Source organism: Acomys minous, assembly GCF_964271855.1.
Source record: "Acomys minous genome assembly, chromosome: 11".
In the NCBI taxonomy this organism is placed as follows: Eukaryota; Metazoa; Chordata; class Mammalia; order Rodentia; family Muridae; genus Acomys; species Acomys minous.
Genome location: NC_140492.1, coordinates 22,482,758 through 22,499,069, shown reverse-complemented (window position 1 = coordinate 22,499,069; position 16,312 = coordinate 22,482,758). Strand labels below are relative to the sequence as shown.

Sequence of the window (16,312 nt, the reverse complement as noted above, 5' to 3'; positions counted from 1 at the left end):
AAAATAATAAGAAAGGTGTATATAAAAAATTAAAATTAAAAAATTTCCTTTCAATTCTTTGTTGATATGTCATCTTTCCTTTCCTAAGATGAGCTTAATTTAGCAACGCTGTATTAGAACCCTTTTCTGCCTCATTGTGTCAATGAAGCACTCCTACGTTTAAATGTACCTGCTTCCATACTTTCCTCCAAATTAACACACCAAATGAAGGGGGGATCATTGTGTCTTCCAGAAAAAGTAAAAGCTCTTTAAAATGTTCAATTAGCACAAAGATCTTCTTCTATATGCCCTTATATACAGTTCCTCAGAAAACTAATGCATTTGTTTTCTCCAAAGTTTGTCAAATACAGTCTTTAAATATGCTAAGAAATACTTGTGTTTTGGAATTGACCTGATTTCTGTGTAGAAGTATGGACGATAAAAAAGATCTCTTTTTATACGTGGATATTAATTTAAGCTCAAATTCTAGGCAGTCCTTGAGATTACACAAATGTTCTCATGGCACACACCCATTCAGACTTTTCTTGCTGCTTATAACCCAGACTGATGTTTTTGCATGTTAAAATTTCAAAGGCCAATTACATAAGAAGCCTGCATGGACAAGTGGTCAAGGGATATTTTCCATGGCAGATGAAACTGGTCCCCAGACCTTAGAACAACTGACGCAATTATGGAAATACCATTCAGGTCATGAAGCTCAGCATAGACACAGCTCCATCAGCCAAAATGAAAACAAAGACCTAATCTATCAAATTCCGGGAAAGCCTCTCATTGTATTAACCTTGCTTCTTGGCTTCTATATTTTGGCTTCTAACTAACTACTGTTGTTAAAAAGAAGTTGGTTTTTCTGCTTCAAATCTCAACCTGAGAAAGGCTTGAAGGCTCGAGGCCACACAGCCAATGTCGATGCTGGCTGCCAGCAAAGATTTTTCTACTGCCTTAAACCTGTGTATAAGTTGTCGCTGGATACTATACAACAGCGGAGTTTCTACAAAGCAAAACAAACAACTAACAATAAAAAGACAACAAGAAGAAGCAAAGCAGTCCGAAGGAAAACACAGCAGTTAGCAGCAACCAGGGTTTGAACCACAAAATCAAAGCAAACTGTTGCTCTCACAGTTACAGTTAGTTATTGGTTCTTACAGTTCCTGTTTGAATTTGCTCCAAAATCATCCCAGAACTACCAGCTGAATGGCTGTTCTCTTTCAGAAATAATGTGTTAAAAAAAAATACCAACTGGTGTATGATGTTTCAAGTTTTAGAAGTCTTTTTAAAGTATAGTTTATAATTTTTTTTTAAAATCCCTGAAATTAGAATCATGTTAGGAGATATGGGGATATACTATGTTCTTTAGGAAGGATCTTCACCTATTGGTATTCTATTTCCTAAGAAGTAGAGTTTTACCTAAACACACTCATACTGGCTAGTTGACCATAGACTTACCTAGAACTATGGGAAATCAAATTCTATTGGGTAAAAGACACCTCTTTCTGCCATCTTGTCACAGTAGCCTAAACTAACTAAATCAGAGTCAACTGTTGATGTCTAGAAAGGAAGGCTGCTGAGAAACAGTGAAATCCCAAAAGCTACCTGAAGCTGAGTTTTCTTCTTCTCTCACACAGTATGGTGTGTGTGTGTGTGTGTGTGCGTGTGTGTGTGTGTGTGTGTGTGTGTGTGTGTGTGTGTGTGTAACTTTAACAAAACTGTACATGTAATTTCTAACTGATGAAAGTGTGAGTGTATCGTCTAATTAAGAAACACACAGCTAGGAATGTCTTTGCTTTTGAAATCTCCTAAAGAAAAACCAATTTCGTTTTCAGTACTAAGCATGTCAATGGAGTAATTAACCTCAGTCCTTTGCAATTAAATTACAAAATTTTATGGACCACTATGTAGAAAAAGAATTAGACTTATAAAAATTCTTCTACTGTTTTATAACGACTGACAAATATAAAAGGAATGCAACCCACTTTAAGGAATTATAGAACCCTTGTGGACGTCTTCAGTCAGAATAGAAGGACCTATATTAGAACTATTAGGGAAAAAAAACTGTGTACAAAAGGAGAATGGGAGATGTGGTGTTCAAATAACAGGTCTTAAAAGTATATAAGTTATGGCAAAAATTACCTTTAATAAGTGTTTCCACTTATAAATGCATACAACTACCACATACAGACTTACAGAGACAGGTAAGCATTTCCTTGGAGACAAGGGAGGAAGGCTTGAGAAGAATGGGAATTGCATGTTAATTGACATAGGTTTATTTGGGGGGATTGTTATTTTGAGACAGGGTTTCTCTGTGGAGCCTGGGTTTCCTCACCCTGGTATACTTAGCAAAACCATGTCTCAAAAACAAAACAAACAAGAAAATTCAAAGAGCTTGGCAGAGCTTAAATTTAAACTCTCTAAAATTTAAATTGCCTTAAGTCTTTATGAAAAAAAAAATCAAATCATTCTGCTTGGATAAATTTTGCCCACAGCCCAAAATAACATCGAACACATAAAAATCTACAGACTTGTCAACATGAAGGAATGAAGTTAACGATTCATCTTGTGCTCCTTTTTGAAGCCACCTGCACCCTCTCACAGCAACGCGCATCCACTCACATACCCGCTCTTCCTTGTACAGATAAATACATCAATGTAGTCCTAGATTTAAAACAAGCAGGACTATTATGTGTGTACAGTGTCCTGCAGCTTTTCTACCCCAGCAATCTGGGACCTATAAATAATGCAGAGCCTCTTCCCTCTCTGATTAAACTCCTGTAGTCTCGATACATGGACATAAGGTTTTTTTTTTTTTTAAGAGGGTTACTTGGAGGAGTAAAAGAGGAAATAGTGAGGAAAAAGCAAACCATATTGCCTCATGGAATTCATACTCATAATCCAATTGAATTAGGAATCATGTTATACCAAAAATCATGTTTTGAATATTTAGCTACTTTAATTACCAAAACACAGGCAAACTGAAAGTTCCATATTTTCCTTTAAAGTAAGCAATGGAGCGTTCCATGTAAACCCCCCCCCAAACTTTGAATCACCACCTCCTGGTATTAAAACGTTCACCACCTCATTTTGACTCCCTCCTCTCTACTAGCGGAGTGCTGAGAAAAAGGAAACGGAAAAAAATAATCTGGGGACTTCATCAATTTTTCATGAATTTTCATTTAGCCCAGCACCCCCTCTTCCCTTGGTCGATAGATCAAGCTGCTGTCATATATTTACCACCTGGGGCTACAGCTGCCATCTCTTGAGGCCACCGGGCGTGGTGCATCTTAGGCAGCCATGCTGAGTCCCGGCATGCTCTCTCTCTGTTTTGTACACCTCATCACTTCCTGGGAACTGAAATCCCACCTGCACCTCTGTGTCTGGTGCTCTTGGGGGATCCCGTTGGAAAACCACCTATTCACTTCATGAGTGCCAGCCCTCTTGCTGGTAGCCTCGTGCTTCTCTTTTCATTCCATAAAAAAACCAAAACAAACAAAACAAACAAAAAACAAAAAACAAAAAAAACAAAAACAAAAGACAAAAAACAAACCACTTTCTGCCTAAACAGCTGCTTCAAATTCAAGTGAATTGAAAGGACTTTCTGAATTGTTCTTAATGTACCCTTATAATGCATAAAAGAAAGTAAACAAGAACCACAATAAAAAAAAAACAAAAACAAACAACAGCAACAAAAAAATAATTAGGTGATTGAATGTGGCAATACTTGGCCATGAATGACTTTTTTGTGTGAGAGCAAATATTGTGTATGAAAAGACAGTAGATTTTCATACAACACATAGAGATAAATATATATCAACAGAATTCTGATATTCATGATATGACACACACAATATTTTCTCATTTGAAATAAATATCAAGGTGAAGTAAAGTGAATCAAACATTTCCCATGCTGTTTTATCATTAATCATTACATAATAAATGTGCACAGTCATTGCATCTTATCACAATGAGGGGTGACAGGAAGTACTTCCATGTTATGAGCAAAGCCCAGAGCCATTTCCAAACTCCCTTTGTAGAGGAGGAGCCCACATGGTCCCACACTCAGTGGTATAGATATTGAGAGACTGCCCTAGTTTCCCCATTCTCCAGAAAGTTCTTCTAGAAAAGTAGAAATTTGTGATTCTACCGCCCACTCATTCTCACCTGCTCTGTTCTTCTTCTATTGCTAGAATTCACGGCTACATTTATTTACCACTTACTTTATTTTAAAATGATTTCTTGTCACTTCAACATTCCTTGTCTCTCTAACACCACGATGCCTCCTGTACTGACATTTATTTTTTTCCCATGATCAGCTAGAACTTAATCAGAACAAATGGACTCCATATTGTATAATGGTTCACCAATGACAGACTGCCTGGGGATTTTTCTCCAATTTTACTTACTTCTGTGGCCTCAAACTTTATTTGAGAATGCTTTGCTTGCTCAATGCCAGAAGCTATTTTATAATGGAATGTCAGGTGTTTTAATCTTGATACCTCATTGGTATATCCAACCATACAGTTAAAGCTATCACTCGTTCCCAGGGTTGCTCCTTCTAGACACTCCAATTTTATAAATGGTGCACATAATGGAAAAGTGCAGTCACTGTGATTCAGCACATCCCAACCTATTCTCCCCCAAACCTCGAACAAGCTATCTGATGCTTAGCAGGGAAACGTGGTCTCTATACCAGGATGATTTTCAAAGTCATTTTCTAAACAAGACATCACAAAATATTAAAATTGGATATTAAATGATGCTTCCATTTTTAGGACTCTTACTTCATATTATTTATCTAGAAATGTTTACATATTACTCCTTGGGGGCTTCCCATACTATGTCTTATTTGTACTTTTAATGCATTATAATTTTTTCTCCATTTGATTTATTACAAACTATTTAAATGCTGGCCATCTGAAGGGCAATCTGAACTTTGTGAATAGTTTCAAATGACTTCTTTATACCTGTCCCTCAGCACATTAAGTGCTGAAGTTGTTGCTTTATTCAGCATTCCTGTTGCAGGTACTAAAACACACAAGAACATAGAGAAGCTTGGTCACCTAATAAAAAAGAGCAACAAATAACTGTATATTATTCGATCTTGGGTAGCTTCAAATGCCATGAACTATTGACATGGCATTAGAAGAAAGAATTGCATTCACTAGCTAAACCCAACGTAGAAGCTTTCTGATTTTTCCTTTTGAGATTGTAAGTAATTCAAGCATTTCTTAAAGTTTCTTTGTTTCTAAATTTTAAAAAATGCTACTCTCATATTACATGGAAAAATCATGCTCAACTTTTTTCTCTTATAAAAGTTTAATTATTTAGGATTTAGTTAGGGGAGAATGTAATCTTTTCAGATAACCTAGAAATAAAAGTTGCATGTGTTTGCAAACCTATTTTGACAAATCTATTACTAACCTACAAACAAATTTCTAGTGAATTTCAATACATTTTAATGTTCTGAAGTTAAATTAATCAGAGTAAAGTAGTTCTTGACTGCTGAGTAAAAAGGAACAAAAGAAAATGTTATGGGGAAAAAAGTAAAACTTCATTTTCATTTATATAAAATAAAGTCTCTTTACATGCAGTGTCTATTAGCCTATTGAAGGAGTGCAGAACAATTCCCTAAAAGCAAAAGTTACAAGAGTCAAGACTCATTCTTGAAATCCCCATTAAATCATTTTCCACACTTTGGTCATTTAGTAGTGATGTACTCTTCCACTCACAAAATGGGAGGACAATGTCAGTCATATTTATAACAGATATGGATCAATAGATTTGGCAGTGAAGTATTTCAATACACTCAAAAGTTTCAGAAAGCTGATATTGTTTTAATGGAAGTGTAGGAAGAATCTATATAGTCTTCAAGTTGTATTTTCATATTTCATATCCTATTAAACTATATTTAAGTACTTTTAAAGATTTGTTTTATTAAAAAATATTTGGTATTTCCTGGAGAAATTGCAATAATTTTAAAGGTTTTAAATGTTTGTATTTCAATGTTTTTTACACATATAATGAGTATTTTAAGAACTCCCATTCATTTTTTTATTGAAGTTACACATTTAAACATCAGTTTGTTCCTGGCTTCTGGAATGAATCTCTAAATCAGAAGACAAGATGGATGGGAATAATAATAGTAAAATAACGAATATTTGATTTAATCACCAAAAGGCTCCTGCAGGTGCAAAAACAATGACATATTGCTGGAAGTTTCAACTCACTGTACAAAAACATTGTAATCTGCTGTGGTACCATATAGAATATATTAACTTTAATTATCAGAAGCACCTAATATTTTCGAAACCCTCCCAGTTATAACAAGGGACCATCTTCTCTACATGGGAGCCATTGCTGTCGTCTTACTCACAGTTCACTGCAGATAAAACACTTACTTAAAACAAGTATATTACTAGCAAAATTCATTGTATTTTTAAAAAACACAACCCAAATCCTCAGACAAAACCATCTCTCACACAGCATCCATGAAGCCAACGAACTCTATCTAAAGAGATGCCAAGCACTAAAATCTTTATCTTCATTGTTGGCAAGGATGTCAAATAAATATATCAAAAAAGTTCAAAAGAGGGAGAAAATTCTTATCTAATTTGACTGGCAAGATTGAGTAGAAATCTGAAACTATGACACAGCATATTCAACTATAAAATATGAAGTTATTGTTATATTTGGTGGTATATTCTCTCTTTGGTAACTACTGTTTCTGAACTTGTTCTATAAAGAAAAGGGAGATACTATAATGTAGAGAGGAAAACAATGTGTTACTTCAAAAGTTATAGGTATACATGTATAAATATTTATATGTATCTATACACCTATGTGTGAGTAACAGAAATGGGTGAAATATTGAATTTATGTCTGCATTTCATGACATTATTATAAGTGAAGTTGTAATTTTAACATAAGCAACATTGAAACTCAATTAGGTATTTCATTAATAGTTCAGATTTTCAATAACAATAACCTGTTGTTTCAATATAATAGCATAGCCTTTATACTATTTTAAGTAAATAAAATTGTGGAAGCCCTAATACTGACAGCATTACAACCATATTTGCTCAGAGAAGTAAGGGTTGTGTATTTTCAGTTGTTTTACTCTACAGTTCCTATGCATCAGTGAGAAACAATCAAACTTACTAAAGCGAAGCAGAACGAATGTGCACACGAGGCCCATGGTGGTTACTTACATGCCACTTCCAGAGATGCGTTCCGACTCACTGCTTCGCCAAGATAGTTCCTTGCAACACAGACGTAGCTCCCTTCATCCGGTTTACTTCTGCGTCCGTGCACAATTCGCAAAAAGAATAAGGATCCGCTGGGCAGAAGCATCCTGTGTGACCTGGGATCATCTTTGTCTGTCTCCACCCTCTCACCATCCTTGTACCATTCGATAGTGGGAGTTGGCCGGCCCTCTGCTTTGCAGTTCAGGGTGGTGGGCTCTCCCTTGGAGACGATGACATCAGAAGGGTGTTCTACAATCCTCGGGGGAAAGTCTTCTTGACGAAGGCGAGATCCTACAAAACACGACACAATGAAGTCAAACTTAACATGTTTCTTATCTGTAATGTATGATTCATTTAGATTTATACTCATAGGGCTAAATATTTTCAAATATTTAATAGAATATCATTTTGACATGAGGATCCAAGGTGAACAGGACTGACTGACTTCTTGTTCTGTCAATATTCACTATTTAATGGGAGAGCAAACCAAGTGTACAGTTGGAATAACATGAGCAAAGCACAGGGAAACCAGACAGTGTACACAACACAGTGTTCAATCAGAGAGAAACAGGGTGAGGCTACTAAAGTTTCAGGTTATTTTGAGATGTATGCCCTTAATTTTACATGCACACTGAATTTGACATGCAGTAACATGACTATCTACGCAAGCACTAAATAACAAACAAACAAATAAAAATTTTAGTTTCCAGTACAAGGGATGGAAAACAATGCGCAAACTACCCCTTGTAATTCAAAATGATAAAAAATAAATTAATAACAAATAAATAAATTCTAAATAAATAATGAGGTAGTAGAAAAATAAAAGAAATATATTTTGTACATTACTATAAATAAAGATAAAATGGAGTATTTCACCAGAGGGTAAAATCGATAGTCCCTTCATCTACCTGAATGCTTTCTGTCCTTTAAGGAAGCCCATGGTGTTAAAATTAAGATAAGGGTGACCTGTAAGACATATGACCTGCCAAAGGCTCATTAGGTGAGTGGGTAGCATCCTTGGAAGAGATTGTTGCTGTTCCTATAGACTGAGTCAATTTTTGCAAAAGTGAACTGTTACAAGATGGGTCGTGTGGCTTCTGAATATCTCTAGCTACCTGTCAACTTTTGATATATACCCAACAATCATTTTGCCACTCATTGTTCTGTGAGAAGGCCTTATGCCCTCATTCAGAGCTATGAGTTGGATCTATGAAACTAAGAGCTAAAAAAATCCTCTTAATTTATTAAGTATCTAGGTATTTTGTAGTAGCAACAGTAAATATGCTAATATAAATACGAAAATGATATTCTTATGATACAATAAAAGCCTAACCATTAAATAATAGAAGAAACATAAGATCTAGACATGATAAAAATTATGCTTTTGTTTTATTTCAGCTACTTTTGAGTGTGAAAGATTTATTTGATTATTTATTGATCTGTCTGTGCATACCCTTGAAAAGGTGTTATACAAAGTTATGCCACCCAACATGAATGATAAGACCTTACTTCTGATAGAACACCAAATAATCTTAACCACTGTCTGAGTGCGTTCGACTTTCACACAATCACTCTTTTGGATAATCCAGGTAATGTCTTCCAGATCAATCAAATGGGTATTCCAAAAGCAATAGCCCTTTCAAGAAAATAATGATAATGATCTATAGTGAAGCATCTTACATTTTGCTATTATAACTTTCCATGCAATCACCTAAATTTGCACATTTCTGATCTGGAAAGAGAGGCAATATGCCTCAGGGTAATTCTAATCAAATTTAAGTCAGTCACCATGCATATTTTAATTGAATAAACAGAACTTAATTTGGCCATGAGTTTAGCTTTCATTTTGAAAGAGAATATATATTTTAATGGTTGCAAACTACAAATTTCATTTTAATCAGATCAAGCAAAAGGACATACAGATTGTAAGCATTGGGTGCCTCCATAAAAAATTGCAGGGCAAAATCTTAAAACTGATTTAATAGATGTGATGTGTTTGGAAAGGGAGTCACAGTCTGCAGGACAGCAACACAGGGTACATATACATCATGCATACTGTGCCATTAAAGCAAGTTATGTGTTACATAACATTTTTCTCAGTTATCATTTTAGACTTTAAATGAAATTATCAAGCCTGCAACAGTTAACTAGAGCAGAAAATAAAATGGGAATGGTCTCATCACTTGGACAAAGATAGATTAAAAGGAAGATATATAGAAATAATTAATAAAGATACAATCTGAATGTTAAGGTGTAATTGAAAATGTGAGGATTCTATATGAGCACCCTTAAATTATGACACTGCAAACTTATGGCCCTACAAGAGAGCCAATAAATAAATCTTAAATAGTAGCTCGATGAATTATTTGTAATATAAAAAATGGGTGTTCGGAGGGGAGTGAATATAGTGTGGTATATAATGTGTGATATATTTTTTTTTACTACGTTTTCACAGAGGCTGGGCCTTTAAATTATGAAAGACTGTAAGTCTGCTTGATTTAAGCATGTGACTCCTGTATGTGACAACACAAGCCAAAGCTGAGATGTCTATGGAACTAAGTGGGGAAATGACACACTACCCTTTGTACAGGGGGAGGAGTGCCCATCACACAGAGTCCTATAAAACACTGGGACGTACAGAGTCTTATTATATTTTGTGGCCCCAAATGAGTATAAAGAATAACATAAAGAAAAAGAGATCACAGAAACCAGATGGGACTGCAGGCTTAAAATGCTGAACCTACAAACAAGATTCTTTTCTGAGGTATACACACATCAAATAAGGATGGATTCAATTTTGTGTGGCCCTGAGTTAAGAATATCTTCTAAGTGCTGTTGGAACGGGATATGGTAGAAATAGGAGGAGTCAAAGAGAAGAAACAAAAAGGAAGAGGTAGAGAAAACGGAGGAAATGTATGAGGAAAAGAGGAAAGAAAACGGCCATGTGCTGTCATGCTAAAAAGTTCATCATCATCTGCTCCTACTTAACAATGACTGACTCTGCTCATCTTTTTATTGAACCATAAACTCTTTTCTCCAGATTTCAAACAAATTACCGTAATTCTAAGGTAATGTTAGTAACGCACACAAAATATGAAATATGCAACCCAACTTGTTGAAAAGACAGGGGAGCCAACAAAACAATAGCGATAGAATTCAGTGTCCTTGTATCTTGCATCAATTCTATTATCTTTACATTTCTTAATATTAATTAGGACGTCATTATAATTAAAAGGTTTTATTTAACTCACCCTAGATATTATAAAAGAAAATGGGGAATTTTAAAAAATATTTTATTAGTTTATTCATATTACATCTCAATTGTTAGCCCATCCCTTGTATCCTCCCATTCCTCCCTCCCTCCCTCTTTCTCCCTACTCCCCTCCCCTATGACTGTGACTGAGGGGGACTTCCTCCCCCTGTATATGCTCATAGGGTATCAAGTCTCTTCTTGGTAGCCTGATATCCTTCTTCTGCGTGCCACCAGGCCTCCCCATCAAGGGGGTGTGGTCAAATACACGCACCAGAGTTCGTGTGAGAGTCAGTCCCCACTCTCCACTCAGCGGTGGAGAAGGTCCTGTCGAAATGGAGAATTTTTAAAAAGACTTCTAATGCTGATATTCAAATGTTAAGGTAAGCTATGCAGTAGTCATATAACTACCCCAGAGCTGAAGTGATTGTAGGAACAGAAAATATGTTCAAGAATGTTCATGTGTAATGTAGCCAACATCTTTAAATATCAAGAGGAGAACAAGGATAGTTTGCATGCTTTATGTAGCGTATTAATAAAAACTCTTCTAAAATTGACTTCAATAAGAGAATTACCTAAATATCATTACTAATAATTAAATTATGAACTATCAGCCTTGGTTTCCAAGGAGATTCACCAGAATCACCCAGAATGCCTTTGAATATGAAATGTTTTGCAAATATGTATGTCATCAGTGCACTGGGCCAAACTGGATCTCTGAATATCCCAATTTTAGAACATGTGCAAACAGACAAGCCTTGAGATGTTTCTTTTCTTATTTAATTGTGTTGTGGTTGTTGTTGTTGTTGTTGTTGTTGGTGGTGGTGGTGTGTGTGTGTGTGTGTGTGTGTGTGTGTGTGTGTGCATGTGCACACATGCTCACACCGCAAGTATGTGCACCTATGGGTGTGGATGTATATGTGACTGTGGTACATGTTCACATGTGTTTGCATGTACTTGGATGGTACAGTTATGTAGGTGCTATTCTTTGATGTTTCTCCTCCTTGTCTTTGAGACAGCACATCTCAAAGAACTTGGAGTTCTCAATTTTGTCTAGGCTGGCTGGCTGGTGGGTGAGCTCCCATCATAGTTCTAAAAAGCAAAAGGCCCTGGTTTCTACAGTAAATGGGTAGCATAGGACAAGTATAGGAAGCTGCAGTACTAGAGTTCCTACCCAGATAAGATCATGCACTTAGATTAAACTGCATCTAAGCATCCCAGAGTGATATCAGCAGATGTGCCCTCAACCACTTGACTGAGGACCCCAATTTACATAATGAATAATTCCTATTTCTCAAAGACTTTTTAATATTCTTTGGAAATTTTCACTTCTCTAAATTTTAGTGCTTTGTTATCCTGTTCCATTTTGCTTTATTGACCAATAATGACCCAAATGCTTTGAGCACTTTGAAACTTTTATTCTCAGAAGTGATGCAAGTTGCAGGCTACAATAAGGACAATCAAGCATCTAGAAGTATGTTTCTTTTTTACTTCAAGGGTTTCTAAGTAAAATGCCCCTGCCTCACTCTTCAGTAGAAAGCTAGTGTTTACTGGAATATAGTTTTAGTTTTCATTAAAAAAACAACAACAACAAAGCAAAAAGCAAAACACTCCATCAACTATTAGAACCTTGACAAGTCAAACAATGCCTACCAAAATGTTCTAAGGTTTTCTGATAGAAGAACACTACAAATTAGAGGCAGGTCCAGATGTTCTTTTCCTACAGTAAAATGTCCAGAGTGTCTTTTTTTTTTTTTACTTTAAAGTGTATGCACTTGTTTATCCTCTTATAGTAATCATGTTTGTTCAAATAAAGTAGTTTCCCATAGGCAATTATACTACCAAATTAATAAGGAGGATTACTACAATAATGGTGATGCTTAAGTGAGTAGGTGAATATTGTAACATTATTTCCATCCCAGTTTGATGACTACAATAATATGACATGGATTAGTGAAGGCTGCCTGACAGTAAAGTAAGAAATAGAATTTCAGAAATGAAGGATAAAGATTATTACTCGGCTATTAGTAATGTGCCTGCTTATCTCATTTATGTGGTATAAATCAAATATGAATATCTCACTTAAGTTTTTTCATAGATTAAAAGAAACAGATAGATGATAGTTTACAGATAGATAATTTTATGATAGAGGGATGGTTGATGGATACATAGATAGATGGACTGCAGACTAAAGCCTAGTCGGTCCCTATGATAGTAAGTAGTCAGCATATTGTACTTTCCTCCTCCTGTGAACTGTTACAATATATTTCCCAAATCTAGCTCACAAAACACTGAGCCAACTGACAAGAGTCTCTTTGCTTGGAAGAATTTTTACATTATTGCTTTATTGCTTGATACATTTAACTCCATCTAGTGATAGCTTATATTTCCCCATTGAAATAAAGCCAACTCAACATTTTCCTCAGAGAAAGAAAGGTGACTCAGTGCCATAGTGATCAGTGAATTGAAATAATTAGTAACAAAGTGAAAACCATGAATCACTCTGCTGAATTAATACTTGAAACTGTTGGTAATTTTATTTCAGGAAGACTAAACTTCCTTCTCTTATTGGAGAAGAAAGAATAAAAAGAGATGTTGAGATAAGCATTACCCCTGGAGCTCCTGTAATGGGATCCAATACATGAAAGGATTTTTGTATATTTGAAAACTACTAAAACTTTCCCAAGACAGTTGGTTTAAAGAAATCTATAACGTTCCCTTTACCTGTGGAAGTAGATGAAATATATTATCATGACACCATACATGGTGACATCCTGTAATGTATTATATCATGAAATTAATTAAATGTAGGCTTAATATCAAAGCATTATCAAATAGACACACAGAAATATTACTTTAAAGTATGGTATTTCAAAAACAGTCTCCAAATTAACAAGTTTTATACAAAATGAATAGGCAATGAGAAACAAAATTCTAATTATTTTCATCAACTCAATGGGTAGCTTTAATTGTCAAAGTACCCAGTTTCATAATATGGCATCCAGCAGGTCCTTATTACTTAATTTTTCTGGAATAATATAAAGAAGGCATAGCTACCAAAGAAAAATCCAGTGTCACTTCCACACTCTATGATGGAAAACCAGAAGACAGTGAAGAACGACAGTGCTGAGGGTTCCTCTCCCAAACTTGCCCACTCTGAGTTTCCAGGGTGACTTTTCCTTATCTATTCCCTCACTTCCTTAGCTCTTTTGAGAGTATAACACCTCAGGTTGCCAGATAACTAGCTTTTAGCCCTGTGTTTTACTACCTTAGCTTTGTGCTTTGGGGGCTGCCCAGGGAGTTCCAGTGATCTTCCAGTCTCTGTCCCACTAGCACTGGGACAACATACATTAGCTGCTGTGCCCAGCCTTTTACAAGAGAGCTGAGATCTGGATTCAGGATGTTATGATGTGAAGCATGCACATTACTCAAAAAAAAAAAGCCATCTTCCATAACCTCTGAGCTATGTGATAAATAATTTTAGCCTAAGGAAAACTGGCAGTATATGGCTATATCTCTTAAAACCAATTATTTCACTCATGGGAGAAAAAGTAAAGGAAGTGGAGATCTTTAAATTTTTCCTCCTTGGTCATAGTGAATAGAAGAAAACAGATTCATGAAAATGTTTCTCTAAATGTCTTAATTATACATCAGTTCTCACTGTTAAAAGTAATTTCTGGAAATATTAAAATTCTAAAGCATTCTCCACCTTTGTCTCCACTATTCTGCCCTATTCAATATCTTCATTAGGTAAGTTTTAATCACTTATATGAATATTATATTATTTGGCTGTTCATCTTCAAGACATGGACCTTGCCCAAGCAAGTAGGCCCTGAGCAGGTAAATAAGAGCCTTCCCAGATATAGCAGAGTTCTTCTGTATAACTCATAATCAGTAACTTTAGATACTGAATGCAGAAGCAGACCAACTGGAATATATTTGTTATTTATATACCATTAAAGAGAAGTCTTTATGCACATGACTGAATGTATTCCAGATGATTTTAGAGGTGATATTCCTCTAGAGAAATTAATCTCCTACTTTATAAACTCATTTTCTGACAGTTTGGTGAAAAGGCAATGCATTTACCTGGGTATCTATCCAGTATAACCATAAATCAATTCGCTCCATCTTAATGGTGGAAGACATTCTTTAAGTACTGATTTGCCACCAAATCAGAGGTATTCATGGGTTAGGCAGACCTGCCTTATAGTGACAAAAGTGATCCCTATTTCTGGAAAGATATCTTTGACATTTAGTTCCTTATTATCATATTTATAATACTGTGTCACAGTTTAGAATTGCATTGGCTTTACAAAATACAGTGAAATGAAACAATCTCAAACACATTGAATTTTATAATAACATTTAGTTTTCTAAAAACTATTGACATCCATTTAATGGCCATGATGAACTCTAAATCGACTGGCCACATTCAGACCTTCTATTCTACTCCCTAAGCAATATATTCTGAAAGTTCTTGTCAGTGACTTTAATCTCAGTGACCATAACTATAGAAGACCTGAGTTAGTGTCTAAAAGCCATCAATCCGAACGTTACTAACATTCTAACACATGTGATATGTTTTAAAATAATTAGTTAGCTTATTTGTAAGTTGAGCTCATTCTCATGTGAAAAATATCAATGCGTGGTAGCTTTTTACATTTCTCTAAACTATTTTATTAAAATATATCTCTAGCAATATAAATGACATTTCATGAATATCTGTAAAATCTCTGCACTGTTAATCCTCAAATGCTTTCTATGTCTTGGTAAAATTTGCACCACAAATTTAGTGAGGATTAGGGGACATCAAACCATATCTTCTGAAGGTTCACTAACATGACTCAAATGACATAAAAGGAAGAGGAATACGGTAATCCTATCTCACCTTACCAGGAGTTTCAATGGATGGACAAATTATACCCTGAAATTATACCCTGCCCCAGAAAAAAAAACTACATTTTCTTGAAATGGTATAAGTGTAGGACACTGTATACCTTAAAAATAAAGCTGTATTTTGTCAAATAAATGATCCACCTCAGAGACCAGCATAGTGATGTCAATGTATGAGGTGGTCTCTAGAACGATGGGACTGGCTGCACCAAATTCGGGTTTTCTTTATATTGTATAGTGCCATGTTTGCATTCTTCGCTTGGGAGGAAAGGAGCCTTGGAAAGGGAGCTGGCTGAATACAGCTTGCATTATTACGTTGTCTTTGCTTATCAGGCTCAGAGTGAAGGGGCTTCACAGATGACCAACCTGAATGGAGGTGATAGCATCATATTTCTGCAGCAACACAAACTTAAGTTCACATTATTTCACCCAGAAGTAAAAGGAAAATGCTCACTTCACTAAAGGCATATGGATTTTTTTAAAAAAATATGAAGTAGGTGTGCTAAAACAGCTTCAAAGTTTCTCAAATGCGTATGATCTTACACAAATACTTGTAGTTACATTTTCTTTAATTTTGCATCATTCAGTACATTAAAATAATAAACATATACAACGGAGGCAAGTTTCTTTGAGAAAAAAATATTTTTCCAGGGCTTTAGTAAATGACAATGATTTTAAAAGTCAGCAATGGTAAGGCTATGTGAATGGCTGGGTAAGCTTAGCCTACAAACTAGATTTATAATAGTCGATAAGGAATATGAGTTACCTTAATAGCCAGGGCACATTTCATTTGGGGATCTACTTTCGTCTTAGTTTTTACTATTAGCGATATCTTTTGAAGGCTTCTAAAGTGAGTGGTTTAACAGAACGTTAAATTTCCTTCCAAGGGATGTCTTCTGTTTCAGAAATGGCTAGCAGATAATATCAGTGT

General features: G+C 35.4%; 1 protein-coding gene across 20 annotated transcripts in view; it reads right to left on the bottom strand.

The window, feature by feature from the left end:
• ROBO2 (roundabout guidance receptor 2) overlaps nucleotides 1–16,312 on the bottom strand; it is a 1,536,637-nt gene that overhangs the window by 461,853 nt on the left and 1,058,472 nt on the right. For all 20 annotated transcript variants that reach the window (XM_084801525.1, XM_084801512.1, XM_084801523.1 and 17 more), the window contains one exon: nucleotides 7,200–7,526. In XM_084801525.1, coding sequence (XP_084657651.1) covers nucleotides 7,200–7,526 — 327 coding nt within the window. The remainder of the gene's footprint in view (nucleotides 1–7,199; nucleotides 7,527–16,312) is intronic.